At 41.9% G+C, this 17,887-nt stretch overlaps 1 protein-coding gene across 4 annotated transcripts in view; it reads left to right on the plus strand.

Moving 5' to 3' along the window:
• The window catches only part of myo16 (myosin XVI), a 100,046-nt gene that overhangs the window by 20,050 nt on the left and 62,109 nt on the right, over nt 1-17,887 (plus strand). For 2 of the 4 annotated variants that reach the window (XM_051403472.1, XM_051403473.1), the window contains exons 2-4: nt 6,213-6,482; nt 15,575-15,645; nt 16,333-16,476. In XM_051403472.1, the coding sequence (XP_051259432.1) occupies nt 6,248-6,482; nt 15,575-15,645; nt 16,333-16,476 (450 nt within the window). In that variant the 5' untranslated portion in view covers nt 6,213-6,247. Of the gene's footprint in view, nt 1-1,164; nt 1,653-6,212; nt 6,483-15,574; nt 15,646-16,332; nt 16,477-17,887 lie in introns of those variants that run through there. The other 2 variants (XR_007885207.1, XM_051403471.1) reach the window with 2 other exon arrangements.

The following is a 17,887-nucleotide window of genomic DNA, read 5'->3' on the forward strand; positions in this document are numbered from 1 at the left end:
CACACACACACACACACACACACACACACACACACACATTCATCTCCCAGTCTCTGCCTACCTTTCGTTGTCTTTCAAGCTTGCTCTGCCACTCCTTCTTATTCAGTACCCTCACAAAATGAATTCACCTGATTCTCACATTCCTTTATGCCATCTCTACATGCCTGTGTTTGACAGCAATGTGAGATAACAGCTCAAAATCTCCCACAGAAAATGCAGCACGCTATATAATCTACAGATGTGGAAGCACCGTGGCACAGATTTCTTAAATGTGTGTCACACACCCCGTAAAGCAGTTTTTCTACGCTCATGGGTATTTGTGTGTGTCTGCAGTCTTTCTTGCTATCTCACTTTATCGTTTTCTTTGTCACTTTACCTTTAATCTGCCGTTTTTTTCCCCCACTTCTCTCTCCCATCTCTTTCATTCGCTCTCCCCCTCTCTCGTTCATCCTCACATTCTCACCCTCCTCGTGCAAATCCTCTTTTTAATGCACAGCTTAGGTATTCATGTATGCAAATCAGCCTTAAAGCACAAAGTCATAGAGACTACCCTACAGACACACTGACACTGCGAGGACATTGGGCATGTTGCATCACTTAACACAATGTGTGTATGTGTGCGTGTTGCAGCATGATAAACGCATGATTGAGTGTGTGTTAATGTACTGGTCTGAAGCCCTACCATTCTAGTAAACTACACTTAGTTTGTGGCCAGTTTAAGGCCGTTTACGAGCACTTAACCTGTCACCGCACCAAAAGCCGCACTGCAGCAGCTTCTCTTTCTCTCTTTAGCTGTCCTTCTATCCAATTTAATGCCCCCCCTTCCTGTCTCTTGCTTATTTTTCTTTCTCTTGCTCCCCCTGCTGTATCTGCATTTCCTCCATTTTCTATTCCCATCTCTATCCTTCTGTTTTATCCAATGACCTCCTTTGCTCTCTCTCTTCATCTCTCTCTCTCTCCATTATATCTATAGTATAGTGAGGCACAATTAAACCCACCCCCTGCCCCCCGTTTTTCTTCTTTTGGCTGAGAAGGTAGAGGATCGTCCAAAGAGGTGTGCATCCTTATGAGTCACTCTGAATTTGTGATAGGAGACCGGGAGGGATGTGTGTAAGGAGGTGAGGAGCATTGCGTCATTGGGGGTGTGTTGAGCAGGAGGTGGGCTGAGCCGGCTGTCAGTCAGTGACGCAATTGGAGCACGTGCGTCGGTCATGGCTGAGAAGACGTTGTGCAGCGGTTATCTGGCTGTAGGCGAGGAGAGCTAGAAACAGCCGCAGCTCTCCTTGCCCACGGGTTGATCGAGGGAGTGAGTGAATGTCTGTGTGAGTGTGTGCGTGTGTGTGTGTGTATGTGAGTCTGCGTCTGTGCGCATGTAGATGCTGCATGGGCTGCAACCGGAGCTGCCGCTGCTGCTGGTGGTGAATAATGCAGACAGGGGAACGGAGTTTGGATAGCATGCAGGGAGCCAGATTAATAATGCATCCTGCTGGGTTACGAGCTCTGCATTAGTTAGTTTTACTGGAACCTGTAGCTGCCTACCTCTCTGCTGCCTGCCTGCCTGCCTGCCTGCCTGCCTGCCAGCCTTTTTACCTGACAGGCGGACTGTCTGACTTACTCTCAGAAAATGTCTCACTACCATTTCATCAAATGCTGTAAGTAGCCATACACCATCTCCTTATCTGTGCATGCATGCGTGTGTGCAAGTGTGCTAATGTATGCCTCAGCCATGGGTGTGTGCCTGTTGTATTAGCACTTACTATATATGCAAGGTGTCATATACTGCATGCGTTTACATGTTTAAGGGTTCTGGTCACCAGCTGCCGACACAGCAGCGCAATATAAACTTCAAATGGGTATTTGTGTCCCTGCTTGTGTGTGCGTGCAGTAAGTGGGTGTGTGAGCTTGCTGCAGAGAGCCGCTGCAGATGTGTGAAGTTGACCGGTGAATGCGGCAGGTAGCGGCAGAGGGATAGAAAGATGAAATGTAGCCACAAAGATGCAGATCCCATGAGTGTCTGGCATATTCATAACACAGTGACAGACTGACAGGGAGAGAAAGTCATTTCAGAGAGAGAAGGACAGATGGAGAGAAACTGAGGGTGATTTAGAGGAGCGTTGGGAGAGAGGGAGAGAATGGCAGGATTGGGAAATGGAAAGGAGGTGAGGATGGGATGAGTGACATATGAAGAATGCGGCCAAGTGGTGCAAAGAATGATGAGCAGACACAGGGAGGAATGAGGGAGGGTGATGCTGATACTTGAGAGGTAATGGCAAGGACAGAAAGAAATGGGAGGAAGGGAAAAGGAGAAATAAGTTTAATCTATGATACTGTAGAGGTGATTATGGCTGTCAAAATCTTTCCTCGACTCTGTCTCACCTGCTAATCTCTCCCTACATACATGTATCTATAGCCTGTAAATTTATGGTGTCTGCAGTTTGCAGTGTGTGTGTGTGTGTGTGTGTGTGTGTGTGTGTGTGTGTGTGTGTGTGTGTGTGTGTGTGTGTGTGTGTGTGTGTGTGTGTGTGTGTGCTATTTTCTAATTTACAAGCTCCTGCAGTGCTGTCAGTGTTATTAGCTGGAGCCTGCATGGGATATTCCAGTCAATCAATAACTGATAGCCTGGAGATGGGATGGCAGGAGAAGAAAGCTCCCTGTCTTTTCTTATCCCTGTCTCTCTCTTCCTGTCTCCCCACTAACTCCATCTCTCTCAGATTATTTCAGCCCTGTTTCCCATCAGACTCAGTCCTGTCCTTTTACCACTCTCATTCACATTCCATCAATCTGTAGCAAACGCCAGTGTTATTTTAGTAGGACTGAGCAGACATTATGTCATAGTTTTTCCATCAAACTATTGAGTCAATTGTATGCAATTGTCTGAAAATGATTTGGAAAATTAGGCAGTGATGTTTGTTCCTTAGCTGATGGAGCTGAGTTGATCTGAATTTATATACTGTTTTCATGTGAAAAATGGAAATTCAAGCATTTATTGATTGAGGGCAAATTTGTATGGATCTTTGCTGGCAGTGCTGGTCATATTTGATGTTTTCATCTACAAACGTAAGACAAAGAAATTATCCTGGGAATGTTCTGATACAACAACCAATGATTTTATATTAACAACACATTCAGCCACATTACATGTAGCAACATACAGCAGGTTACGACAAGTCATGAGGGACAGATTTTATAGTCACAACATTTAGAGCCGCATGTAGACTGCGGTGCAGTTAAAGTGAACCTTTTAGCTTACTAAGCATACATCATCATTTATTTAGAGGTGCATTTGTATCACTTTATGTAAATGTCTTTACCGACTAAATGTTATTTTACTTTGGGGTGTTCAGCTGAATCCAATATATATCAATCAACTACATACTGTATTGTACTGTACTGTATTGTATGACTTAATGTGTGTGTATGTTATGTGGCGTCTGTCCTGTGCTGGGAGTTCATGGGTTGATGTGACTGTAGCCTTGAATTCATAATAGATGATATACGAGGTTGACAAGAGAGTGTGGAGGATATGAGTGGCCGAACCAAGGAAGAGATGACAGAGTCAAGGCGGAGATGCAGACAGAGTTCACCATGTCCACATTTTGTATGGTACTGACAGAGCTAGTGTGCTTTATGATCTCTGATACTTACTGTTCATACTACTACCTAAGTATTAAAGAGAAGAAGAGAGAAAAAAGAAGAAAATCTGCAGTCTCAGTGATTTTTCTAGGTGTGGCAAATCTGGCTCCCATCCTCATACTCTCACAGTTTACCACAAACCTTCAATCAAGACAAATATCTGTCTATAGCCGAAATAATTAGCTGATTAATCTGCTATTACTATTTTGGCATTTTATAAGCAAAAATGCGAATATGGCCATATTTTGGTTTTTACTGTTCGTCAGACAGAGCAAGGATATGAAGATATGATTATATAATGAGGATTTTCAATGATTAAATCAAGCAAATCATTTTCTAAATCGACAATGAAAATAGTTGGATTAGTCACAGCCCCAGTTCTTTACCTTTTATCCACTTCCACACACCGGCTGACCCTTGTGCTCACAACATATTCGCCTCTGGCCTAGACTAGTCATCGGGGGTGAGTGCATGCATGTACATGTATCCTAATGCTCCAGAAGTAGAGACAAGTTCTGTTCTTGATGCTGTTTTTTTTAGATTTGCAGTGAGCTATGTGTCAGTATATGATAGATCAGGGCAACTTATATCAGTGCGCCCACTACTGTATAGATGTCTACTATGGACCCAGACTGAACACACTCCACCACTACTCCTGTAAGTCAGAAATAAACATGGGCCGGGTAGAGGAAAAGGTAAGGGGGAAAAATATGTGAGAGTAGAAGAAAAAAGGAGGGAATAATAGTGCACCGAGGAAGCTTGACTGTGGAGAGATGGAGTGGCATTATGGAGTGGCATTATATTGAAAAAGGCAAGAGATTGAGTGTGTTTCTGTGTTTGTATATGACTGTCTGTTCAACCTGCAGCCAAATTTCAAAAATAAAATACAGTTAAAGGAGACACCTAGCATGAACAGTATAATAATGACCCCCCTTTGTCTGGGACCTGAACACAAAAGAACCTTTTTTACATGTCTATCCAGAGCAGATGGCACTAGTGTATTGTGCAGGGTGTGTGTGTGTGTGTGTGTGTGTGTGTGTGCATGTGTGTATGTATGTGTGGCAAACGGGGGTGGAGGGGGCAGGTGTTGGATTGAATGTGTAGATGTATATCAAACAGAAGAAAGCACAGAGACACAGCAGCTCCATTTGTCTGCCAGGATGTCTTTGTCTCTACACGATAAACATCTAGTCCAAACACACCTTGGCCCTTACAAATGAGCAACAGCAGCATGCTGTGTAAAGTAGACACAAAATAGCAACAGTTCACTCGTGTTCGTCGGAGGAGTCACTGACTATCTTTTATTGTTGTATTGCTTTTCCGTCCTGGATGTGAATACTGTTTAAATAATATTGTAAAGAATATTGTCACTCTGGATAGGACGTGAGAGGAAGAGAGATAATAAAATAGTGAGAAAGAGACTGGTGGGGTTGAGGGAAACATGGCGACAACATGTAGCACTTCAGAGGTGTCCAACTAACATTGTCAACCTCACGACCAAACTGATGTGTTGTCCCTCACCCCGAGAGGGAGGGAGGGAGGGAGAGAGGGAGAGAGAGGGAGAGAGAGGAGAGAGAGAGAGAGAGAGAGAGAGAGAGAGAGAGAGATCCACTAGAAATCAGTGGAGAGACAAATAGGGGGGATACTTAAAACAAAAGGATGAAAGCAATAAAACAGCAACATGGAGTTTGGTAAAAGAAGAAATGAGTTATAGTGACAGCAGGGGCCAGAGAGAGATGAGTCGGCGAGTCAGGAGAAAAACACACTCTATTTCTGCAAAGACATCCTACTCTTTACATTTGACTTGTCCTATGGGGTGGCTGTGGCCTGAATTTGTCAAATGATCAATGCTATCAAAGCCAGATTCCTGCTAAAGCTACCTTATGTAATACATTTTTCAAATAAAGTGTGTCTCCCTTGATTTTTACCTGAGCACCCTCAGCGAATCTCATTCTGAGCCCACCTCCTGCACAAGCCTTGTACATCCTAATCAGCCAAGCAGACCATAATAGGTTCAGCAGCTGCCTCACGATGAAATCTGTTTGGCTAAGTTCCACCGAGAGGCAGGGAGATTATGCGGAGTCAGGAGAATCACTACACACTGTTGGGACAGGAGGGACTACACACAAAAATGCTGTGATGCTTCTCTCAACTCACCCCACGGCTAAACAGACACAGCAGATATCCTTTACAGTCAACATGCTAAATGATGGCCCGCAAACAACTGTGAAAACTGAAGACATGCAAGCATACAATGCACGCACACAGAACAATAACACGTTAAAACCGTTCTGCCTGGAGATGAAACAAACAGCGTTACCTCATTAGCTCAGTGTCAAACTGTATCAGAGTAAATAGACTGCAGTGTTTTCACTGATTCACCAGATTATCACTTTTAGCATGGACAGCTTGCCATCGGAGCTTGAATGAAAACAAATAATGCATAAATATATCACATTTGCATCTAATTCTATGCAGCTATATCTTTTTCTGACATTAAACATTGTCATTGTCTTGCTCTCTCTCTCTCTCTCTCTCTCTCTCTCTCTCTCTCTCTCTCTCTCTCTCTCTCTCACCAGGTTGTTTCCAGCTATGTAATGTCTTTCGTCAGAACATGGAGATAGACCAGTGTCTGCTGGAGTCTCTCCCCTTTGGCCAGCGCCAGCGGCTGGTCAGGAGGATGCGCTGTGACCAAATAAGGGCGTACTACGAGAGGGAAAAGAGCCTTCAGCGGCAGCAAGGTGGTATCAAGGTTCGAGTTCCGCCCGCCCACCGCAAGAAGCACCACATCCGCTTCGGCCTCGCCGATGTCCTACAGGATGCCATCATTCGCCATGACGACAAAGAAGGTGCGTATGTGGATGCACGTATGAGGGTGTGTGTCATGGCAGTAGTGTGTGTGAATGTGTACACGGTAAACTTATGAGGGAGAGGACTGGCTACTAGATTTGCAGTGGCTCACTTATTATATTGACCTATCACACACACACACACACACACACACACACACACACACAACACAGCCGGCCAAAACAGTGCTGCTGTCTGCAGGTTACACGTTCTGCTGGAAGCTGTCCACTTGACTGAGTGAGGAGAACAGAGTGAAGCTTTTATCCTGATACAAACAGCTCTCAAGGACAAATATACCTTAGCTGAGAAGAAAATATCTGCTGCTGAGAGCAAACTAATTCCACAGAATGTCACTTTTTGTTGGACTCGGGGTAAAAGACGTCCATTCGCTTTTGTTTTCTGTCACCTGCACTGTTCAGTGTCAGCGACAAGGGGGTTTGAAATATTCTTCAAAGATAAAATGCCTAACAAAAAGTAACGTGAGAACATTTGACACAGATTCTTTTCTCTAACGCAACAGTGAATAGCAGCCGGTTCGTATTATTGATATTACGTCTGTTTGTGGTTTCATGTGGCTTTTCACGTTTGTAACACAAACAACAAAAAAACTAAAACAAAGTAAGGCATTAAAACAATCATTAGCAAGTTAACATATTAGCCCTGGAACATTGAAAACTGGGCAGTGTTTGAACCCTTCAGCCATTGGTTTCAAACAAATGGGAGCTTGCTAATACTTAATGCACTTTAATGATTTTGTTTTCTATAAATACAGATGACACTGAAGCACTGGAGCATTTGAAAATAATTAAAAAGATTTGCTAAGCCTTATTACTCTGGAATGGCTGTTATTTTAACTGCTTTTAGTAAACATCTAGTGTGCATTTCTGTCTGTGAGCTTTTTTCAGGTACACAGTAAATCATGTCTGGCTTCGGGTTGAAGCAGGACTGCAGCTTGCCTGGCTCCTGGCAAAGACACATGCAAGTACTCAGGCTGCTCTTTAGATCAGATAGTCAATGAACTCATAGGACCAAGAGGTCCTCACACTTTACTGTAAAGTGCATTGAGTTTTTTTTGTCCAACCTCACCATCTTTCTTTTTGTCTGTGGCAGGCATTTGCCAGTCCTTTACCCAGCTGTCCGGGTGTATCTGTGTCAGTCCTACAAGCAGTCTTTGCAGGTCACTGTATTAATCTTTGCTCTCTGGCTGCCAATGAGGTTCAGCTGGGGTCTGTGGGAGCAGCTGGTGTGCTATTGCAAACAGCCAGACTGAAACTAGGGTTCCTTGGCTTGGCATGAATCAGATCTGCAACCCCTCAGCCTAATGCTTACCTACCACCCAGCACCGCTATGGCGCTGAACTGGTCCCAGGCTACCTTTTGTTTGGCCTCCTGACCTTCTGGTGGTGTTCAAGGCAAGAACTGGACCTAGATCAAAGAAAATAGTAGACCCAACGTGCAGCAGTCCCAGCATGAGGGACAGATTCACTTCTAACAGTAACTCTTCTGTTACTCTGTGTTGGCCCGTCTTGCTCTTCTGTCCGTAGTGCAGCGTGTATCTCTTTGATGTAGCACTTGGCTAGGCGGATCAGCACTAGCTCCATTTTGACAATGGTTCTCGAGCTTTCCTCGCTGGTGCTGGTGAACTGAGTGATAATAGTTTTTCTCACCGTTGCTGCTTGAGTTAGCGCTCTTCTCCTTTTGTACAGAGTAATAAGATTTGCCCCAGGCTTGGGCTTTTCCCAAAGTAATGTGAGAACATTTCTGAATCGTTCCCCTTACTGCAGAATTACTTTAAGAGATAAGGGATTGTGTAAACATAGTTGTTGCAATGAGAGCCTAGGGCTTTATCTAGTGGATAGGGGTAAAAGAATAAGGGATTTGCATTTGACTCATTGACAATGCCAAGATAACCCAGACTAGAAAGCAGACTACAACAGAAATATCAAACAGGACATGTGGGGGCTGATTTTCTCTTTATGATGCAAGTATTTCATCACATCTGTATCAGATAAGCCTACCAGAAAATGTTTATGCTCTCAGTTTTTTAAGGGATCCACGAGATGAAGGTTGAACTGTGAAATGAGACTGAGAGACTGTGTCGAACTAGAAATTCACGCCTGTTAACTGATAGACAATGAGATCTTTAACATTGCTGTCGTGTTGATTGCACCATGTTTCAACTTGATTAGTTTTCAATTTTCAGTACCATGTCCCCCAGATTAATGAAAAAACTGATTGTAAAGACATTTTGGTGACTCATCAGTGTTTTTAATGTCTTGTGACTCTGCAAAAGAGAAGTAGAAAGATTAGCCAAAGAAGAGTCTGAGAGGAAATGGCAAAAGAAACACAGAGACTGACTAGAATGAGAGCTAGACAGAGAGATTAGCTGAACCCTTGTTATGTCCTAATTAAAAACTGGGTTTAGTGAGCTGACTTGAGAATTACATTCATAGCTGTTGGATGTTCGTAGAGATATATATGATCAGCAGAAACTCAGTCTGCTGACAAGGCAGCCGGGTAATCAGAGATATCTCACACACACAGTCACACAAGGATTTATTTTCTTATCGGTTGTCTTTTACAGGAAACAAGATGAAGGACAATGAGATAAAGCTGGGTGGAGAAAAGGTAAATGGGTGAAAATGGAAAATTGTAAAGCAAAAGAAATTGAAAGGCAGCAGGAAAGAAGCATCAGTTCAGGGAGGATATTGTAGGGTTAGGGTGAAACAAATACCAATAGCACACAGCCCTTAGATAGGCGCTATACTATACCACATCTCCATTCTCCATTCCCATCTGTCATATGCAAACATATTGCTCACTTGCGTTTTGACATTTGGTGAAATTGCTTTTCCCAAACCAATCTCTTAACTTCATCAAAGCAAGACACAAGTGGAACGGCAGCAGCTGTTGCCCTTGTAGCCATAGAATCTACAATCAATTTTTATCATGTCTTCCCCTTTCAACAGAATAATGATATTAAAGATGACATTTTATTGTCAGTGGTTCTTACTGAGATGATGATTCCTGGCAAAACACAAGGTGAGAAATCAGAATCAGAGTTAATGTAAATCATTTATAAAGAAAGGTGACGTTAAGGTGACTTTTTATTTGAGGAGAAGAGTTTTTCTAAGTCATCTGATGGTAATGAAACTTCAGTTAAGAGTCTAACATTACATCATCTGGGAATTACTAGTGATGTATGTATGTATGTATGTATATATGCGTCTCCACAGCCTAGATAATCATGAAAGACATTCAGGGTCCCTAAAACAATGAGTCTTTGTTGGTCTCTTGACTTTATATCTAAAACAGTCCTCAGGTCCGACGTCATTTTTTCCCCCACTGGCACTTGAGATCACGTCATCTCCCACCCACAAATACTTCATATTATTTTCAGTGGGTAGGCCAGAGGCAAGCTGGTGGGGACTGCACCCAGGTCTCTGCTTTAATAGGCTAGTGCTTTTCCCCTGTGCCTGTGTTGGTTGCGTGTCATGTATGTGTGACAGCATGTGTTTATGCGTCAAGAGGTTGACATATCCTGTTCCTTTATCATACATAAGGTACATTTACTGTATGTGTGCATGCAACTTCACAAAGAGTTGTTTGACTAGCCACCCACCATTATTGATCAGTGTGTATAGATCCATCCTGTAGGCACAGTACAGGGACTCACAGACTCCAATCAGTTCTCCATAGTGAGCAGAGGTAACAGTAATAGCTTTTGGTCTTGTTTTTTTTCAAGCACTGCTGTGTGCCAGTGTTATACAATGTTTAGCCATTTGTGTTGACGCAGTCCCCACCTTCAGATCAGTGCAGCAAAGCTTCTTAACAACAGAGCAGCCAGTTTTAACAGGCTTTTTTCCTTTTGAATCTAACTAATGAATACCTCCTAACTCCGTAGAATCCTGTGACGAGGTGGCCTTGCTGCTCATAGTCCTTCTTAGTCCTCAATACTCAATACTCAAATGATTATAAATAATCAAAATTTCATTTATCGTATTCTAGTGTGAAGATGTGTGATGCAGATTTAGGTGTATATGCTAAACTGTATCTTTCTCTATATTTTGTTTTACAGTAAGTTTGTATTACTCTAGACACCTGTTGTAATTGTAAGTGATGTACTGGACGGCACCACAGCTGAAGATGAAAATCAATGTACCACTCACAGTAGTAGGGATGTCCTGTACTTCAGTGGGAACTTACAGACATTTAGCTGTCTTTCATTTATCAGTCATCTTGCCATCACCACCTCACATCGATCCAAAACTCAGATATCCTGTTCAGTGGAGAAAACATGTCGCTGCCAGTCACTTTCCCAGATGATAAAACACAAACCGGAGAAGTGGAGGAATATAAATTTTAGAGGAATACATTGATATTTCTCTGCAACAGAGCATACTGGGATTATAGGCATGTCAAACACCTGTCATGTTTTTGACAGAACGGGGCCTGTGCCCACAGAGTGCAGAGTGATGCCATAATATCTTTTACTGAAATTCAATTTAAAACCTTATGACTCTCTCTGATACAGCAGGGATCCCTTTAATGTCAACTGCATCATCGAGCAGCATATTGAAACTTTTGACTAGCAGTGTTGTTTATCTGAGCCTCTAATATTAAACCTTTGGTTCACTTGATGATGCATCATTTTTCCTTAAGAGATTTGGCAGTACAGGTTAATATGAGAGGGAGGAAAGGATGTAAAAAAAGTACTTTGTGTGAATTCATTTTCTCACCAATGTCTTTACTGCTAAGCTTGAAGTTGAAATGTTTTCCTCCTATGTTTGAGTTTTTCAATTAACATTAAAACCAAGAGGGAAGCAGTGAAGTGTGTAATGGCACCTTTTTCCCAAATACGGTCAGCACAGACATCAAAACACATTCACTTATTTTCAATCTCTGGAGTGTTTACCTTCTTCTTCTTCATCCTAGTTGGTCTGTTTGCTGGATTTCCTGAGGAGATTTCACAAGTACTTATTAACAAACAAACAGGAACAGTGTCATTCCAACAATGAGATATCAACCAGGTTCCACAACGATTGCTAGTCTGAGAGGAACACTACAGATACAGTACTACAATACGATGCACATTACAGAATATACTACAGTACTGGTAATGGTAACACTTTCAGTACCAATGGTTTTGTTTTTGGAGGACATAATTAGCATATTATTGTGCAAAAGAATATATATATATATATTTATTTCATGAGTAATTTTTGTTATTCACTCACTATTAACACAGTGGCGTGACCACAGTTTTGCTGATTAGTTGAAACGCTTTGGCCAGTATTATGTTGCATAAATGCATAAACACACTGGTGTGTTTGCTGTAAATGCATGGCATTGTTTAAGAGTCTTTTACCACCTGAAATCCATAAAGCCATCTAATTTCTGAACATGTTGGCAGGAGATGCCTGTTCCATCTTACAGAACTCATCATACAACAATCTACATTTAGAGTTAAGCATTATTGGAAAACTGTACAGTAAATGTTTTTCATCAGGATCGAAACGAAGAACAAATGTCAAAGCTCATTTCAGAAACATGGGGCAGCGAGGTGAGACAGTGCCTCTGGTGACTATGACTGTATGATAAGGACCAAAGAGGCAGAAGCACTTAGAAGGGTGAGGGATTTGAACAGAATCTCATATGGGGCTGCCAAGGAATGATGCTGTACATGGAAAAAATATGTCTGGTGCCTACATGAAGAAAATTGGCAATACTGCTGTAAGTAGCATATTATGGCGGATGAATTACAGGGATTTGTTCAAATGCATTGAATATCACAGTCCAATAAGATAAAGAATCAAAAAGAGAGGTTGAAGAAAAGTACTTTTGATCTTAGACCTGCCAAAAACATTCAGCTTGTGCATCTACCTCAAGAAGTTCAAGTTCAAAAAAGAATAATGTTGTTATGACTTACATCGATTGCTGTGAAGGTTTTTGATATTATAGCGTAGGAGAAAAGCATATCTATCTGCCCTTTTCAGGAGCGGAGAAGTGCAAATGGTTTTTTTTTAAGCGTCAAGTGTACTTACCTGTAATTTTCTGTGTAGGCAAGAGATCCTGAAGAGCTCTATTCAGGTCTTACATAAACACAACGACTATGGCTAAGGACAGAAACTCTGTCAGTCTGAATTACATCACAGATTTCGAGGAGAGCAGGTCTGAGAAGACTAATTAACTTTTTGTGCATGCTTTTAGCTGTAGTTTCTGACACGTGTTGATCAATCTGACCTTATTTAGGTTTCTCTATCTCGTCCTCTCTTCCCCCCCCTCTCTCTCTCTCTCTTCCACTCTGTTCCTATCTGGTTGCCATGGAAACTCCACATATGTCTTGAACAGCTGTTTTTTTCAATTTTCCACAAAATGACAGCCGACTTTGCTTCGGCCAACACTCTATTTCCCAATCAGAAGTGTCCTGATAGAGGGGTAACACACACACACACACACACACACACACACACACACACACTCCACCAACTGAAAGTACAGATTTAATATAGTCAGAAAATGACTGTTGTTGCTGTGGGACAAGCATATAGCTGTTCTCTTGGGTAATGTTTAGGACTGCACGATATGGAAAAATAAATCATATTGCAATATAATTCAGGATTAATGGGAATGATAATTTTGCATCACAATTTTCATTTTCTAGATGACCTTGTAGGGTCTGTACCAAATAAAACATTTTTTCGGACATCTGGAGAACAAGATTTGTAAGCCGAGACATCTCTGCACCACTACAGTACTTTATTATAATGCTGTTTGTCACATGTTTGACTTATTATTAGTGTCTCCCCCTCACACCTTGTGTGCTGTTATTGGGTGTGGGATACACAACCACTGCTCGAATGTTGATGCTCCAAAACTTCCCAAACACAATAAGCTAAACACTTCTAGTGGGTCATAAGTTATGATTGAGAGGGATTCTTTTTGCAGTCTATACATTGTTTTTTAGGCAAATCCTACTCACTCTGCTGTGAAGCCAATCAGATTGGTATTCATTGCCAGCTGTTTTGAGCTTTAACACAGGAAAGTCATTTTTATCCATTCTAATATTGGCTTGACATATGGCTTTCTCCAGATAGACACAGTGGATACGTGGGCTTCACACACAGACTAGAACTGTGGTTGGTGTTGACCAATCTGTCAATTGTACAACAGTACTATTGATTCGTAATGGCCGTATTACTAGACAAACACTTTGATTTTTTCTTTAACTGCCTGAGGGTCAATATGTACCTCTTGACCTTTGACCTCTCTTTAGGCACATTCAATAATGTGCCATAAAACTCTGGTAACTCTGCGCTAACAGATACTGTGCTGAGCACTGACACTCTCCAAGCATGATGTATTTTTGTTCAGAAGCAGCCCTTGGATATGCTGTTTGATAGACAGGGAAGCAAGAGCATTATCTATTCCCTTGTAACGACTTTAGCTCTAAATGAGCATTAATTGGTGGTTTACAGTCTTGAGCCCCAACAGTACGTTGAAGAGATGGGAGATAATTGTGCTGATTGACTCTATGGTTGTTTCTCATCAACCATTTAAAGCCCATTAAGCACTGAAGGCCACGAGAAGAGTGAAAATGTCTGTGTACAATATGTGTTTGGTTTGTGTGTCTCTGAAATGATTAGTCAACTGACATCAAATGTGCTGACGACAGTATTGATAAATGATAAATATGTAAGTCATTTCTCAAATAAAAATATCAAACATTTGCTGGCTACAGCTTCTTATATGTGACACTATAATGTAACAAACAAAAGTATATAACTGTATAATATAGTGTGTAGCTATGGGGGTTTGGAAATGCATGCACAGATATGTGCTGCACACTGACAAGGTTATCTGTAAAATATACATGTGTATATATGATGAAGGCAAACCTATAAGTGTGTATATATAGTTAGTGTACACATACATACTCATTTTGGAGGCTGTAGTTTGTGGTGCTGTTGAATTGTATGACCGTGTTTGTGAGAGTTTGGTGTTTGATCTGTTAGGGGAATTGCCGTTCATCTCATATCACCTGTACACATACATTACAGTAGCAACACTGAAAGGTCTCCCAATATACCTATCTATTAGTAGTGGTAGTACGTTCAGATTAGCACAAGATAATTAACCTGCATGTACTGTTTTACAACATGCTTTCTGTATGTGTATGGGGCTGTGTGTACGTTGGATGATGTTATTTAAGCATGACTGTCTAGATAATGACCCTTTTAAGTGAAATGACCTCATGGGGGTCATAAACAGGGTTCATTAGTTGGAATTATCACCACCGTAATTACCATGGTAACTGTCCTCAGAGCCATTGGCTTAAAGACTATCGTGTAGTAGTAGTAGTAGCTGTAGCTGTAGCTGTAGCAGCAGTAGTAGAAGTAGTGGTAGTAGTGTGATTGCGTGACAGTGGTGGCTGTTCTGCTGGTATAAAGTCTTCCAGGGTCAAATCAGTGTCCATCTACTGCTGTCAGTGTCAGTGAAATCACGTATGTCCAAACCACAGCGCTCGCCCTCTCTTGTTTGTCCATCCTGTTCTATTTATCTGTCACACACTCCAGTACTCTCTCACTCCCATCTCTCTCGCTCTCTCATGTTGAATAAAAGATGATCTGTGGTATAGTAAAATCACTGTGACCTTGTTTGACTACTACTGTCTGCTCATTTGTTTATGGCTGACTGCGTGAACTTGTTTGCAGTGGTTTGTGTTTCCTTCAGTGGATCTGTGTCAGTCTGTGAGTGAGGCTCTGTGGCTCACTGGAGCCTACAGTGTGTTACATGAATGTGTGTAACCCAGAGGCTTTCTGACCTGCTGCTGGAACCAGGAGCAACCACACACACACACACACACACACACACACACACACACACACACACACACTGATGTGTCAAGGACAGTCAGAGGACACTTGACACATATTGGGTTTGATAGCGAGTGGCAGAGATCTGTGTGTGTGTGTGTGTGTGTGTGTGTGTGTGTGTGTGTGTGTGTGTGTGTCTTCTGCACATGCCCTAAGCACCCTGTCTGTCTTCACATACAGCAAGTGTTAACGTGTGGATGTTGTGTTGTGTTGCAGTGCTGCGTCTCCTGAAGGATGGAGCAGACCCCAATACTCCTATTTCTTCTGGGGGATCCTTACTACACTTGGTAAGATATATGTATATATAAATATATACATATATATGCACACACAGGTTTTTGACACTTATCTTATTCTAGCCCTGCATGCAGCCCTTCAGTTCATCCTCCGTCTGAAACCAGCCATCTCTTTTAGTTATGTTACAAACTGGTGTAGATCGTTATATCAGCAGTCCCTACATACCAGTTTAGTTTTTGTTCATGTTTTCAGTCATCCATTACTGTTGTATGTTATGAGTAATATTATGAAATACCACAATACATTACACTGGAAATTTTTAATTAAGAAAATGTTGTTGCAAAAATTCTGGGCTGATTTAAGATGATAATCATTAAATCTAAGAAAGTAGCCCTCATGTGTTGATGTGTCAAAACAAAATAACTTGAGGGTGTGCATATTATGCTACAATTGACTAAGAAATAGTCAGGAAGAAATAGGTGTTGTTCTTTGACATAATGGTGTCCCAATAACCTTTCTCCATGCCTTTATCATTAGCATTTTGCAATTTCCTTTACATAAGTTACCCCTGTGGTAATACAACAACCTAATAATTGCTTTACAGTACATTTGTTCACATACATTAATCATTACGCACTGAGCCATTCATGTGTACTGTATATAGACAGCAATGCTTCAGGAAACCTACATTTCTGCAAACTGATAATAAGGAAACCTACTGTCCTTGCATTCTGCAGTGTGCTCGTCACGACAATGTATTTGCGGCGGAACTTCTGATTGAGCGAGGCCTGAATGTCAACCTGCAGGACGAAGACCTGTGGACACCCCTGCATGTAGCATGTGTTTGTGACCATGCAGATGTAGTGCTGCTGCTGCTACTGGTAAGAAACACACATGCAAACATGAACATGCAGCTTATTTTGTGGTAGTGACTATTTTATATAGTGCCAAAAATACACACACACACACACACACACGCGCACACACACACACATACATTTTGGCTCTAGTTTTAGTAATTTTCCTGTTGAGCCTTGCAATTCCAAGCGTGTCAGCTACAAATTAGATTAGTGTTTTGGAATGGGTCAGCATACTAGCTACATGTTTCGCATTAGCTTTGAACCAGTGGCTGTATTCATATTAGTCATCCAGAATTTTCTCAGCAAGTGGAGCGTCTTCCGTTGATGAGGGGTTTTGGATTACCAAGGGTCTGAAACGCGACTTTCCAATCTCTCAAAAACCCAGCTAAAGACTATTTAGAAATTTGGCATTAGCATGATATCAAAGAGAGAGCCTGTTCCGTGGAGGATGTTTCCAGCTCTTGTCGGGTCTGTCTCGTCAAGAGCTGCGGTTGTACTGATTAGGTCCATAACGAGAGATGGGCCAGCTGCAGGGGAGGGCATGCACATCCAGCCCATTCACTCAGTGGGCTGGGTCTGTTCTGCTGGTGTTGATTAGACCCGGGGAGGGTTAACTGCAGTCTGGAGCTCAGAGGCATCCGGTACAGCCTGGTTCTGCTGATTGGGCCCTGAGTGGTTGCTGACTGTCTTGTGTGTGGGGCAGGAAAGAGACGTTCCTGAGAGGAATGGATATGTTTGAAGAGCTGCCAGGGAGAGGGTGTGCAGAGTGGATCTGTCAGCCTGTAGTGACTGTATGACGGTTGGTTCATGTGTATGTTGAGTGTTTGTGTATTTGCATATGTTTAATGTCCCTCAAGGCAGAGATTCATGCAGGCAGCCTAGTTTGCAGAGTAGGGTGTGATATAGATATGCCACACGCAATTTATGCAATGAGTTATGTTTTCATGATAGGCAATACCATGAAAGAGAGCGAAAGAGAGATTTAATACTGCTCACTGGGAGGCAGTAGCTAAATGTCTCCCATTCACTACTAAGACAGAACTTGTTTCCAGTAAATGAGGTCATATTTACACAGAACTCAGCCCTCTTGGAAGAGAACATTGTCTAATAAAGAAAGAAGGAAAGAAGTACAAGAACATTAAGAACTTTAAAAAAATCTGATTTCAAACATTTCTCCATGTCCTTTAGTGCTAAGTGCTTATTTATTTGACTGTATTTTCTTCTGCTCACATTCCCTTGTTCATCCTTGTGTGACAGTTTGTGACTGTGAGAACACTAGCCAAGTCAGATTTATCATTTCCAAAGTTGAGCACATTTTCATGGAGTGCTTTTATTTTTCTTTAGGGTAAGATAAACACTTGAGTTTCCTGCTATAATCAGTAGGGAAGACGGTCTCTGAAATGAAAGCCCGAGGCTCTTCCTGTCTAACAGG

Source organism: Dicentrarchus labrax, unplaced genomic scaffold (assembly GCF_905237075.1).
Source record: "Dicentrarchus labrax unplaced genomic scaffold, dlabrax2021, whole genome shotgun sequence".
NCBI lineage: Eukaryota > Metazoa > Chordata > Actinopteri > Moronidae > Dicentrarchus > Dicentrarchus labrax.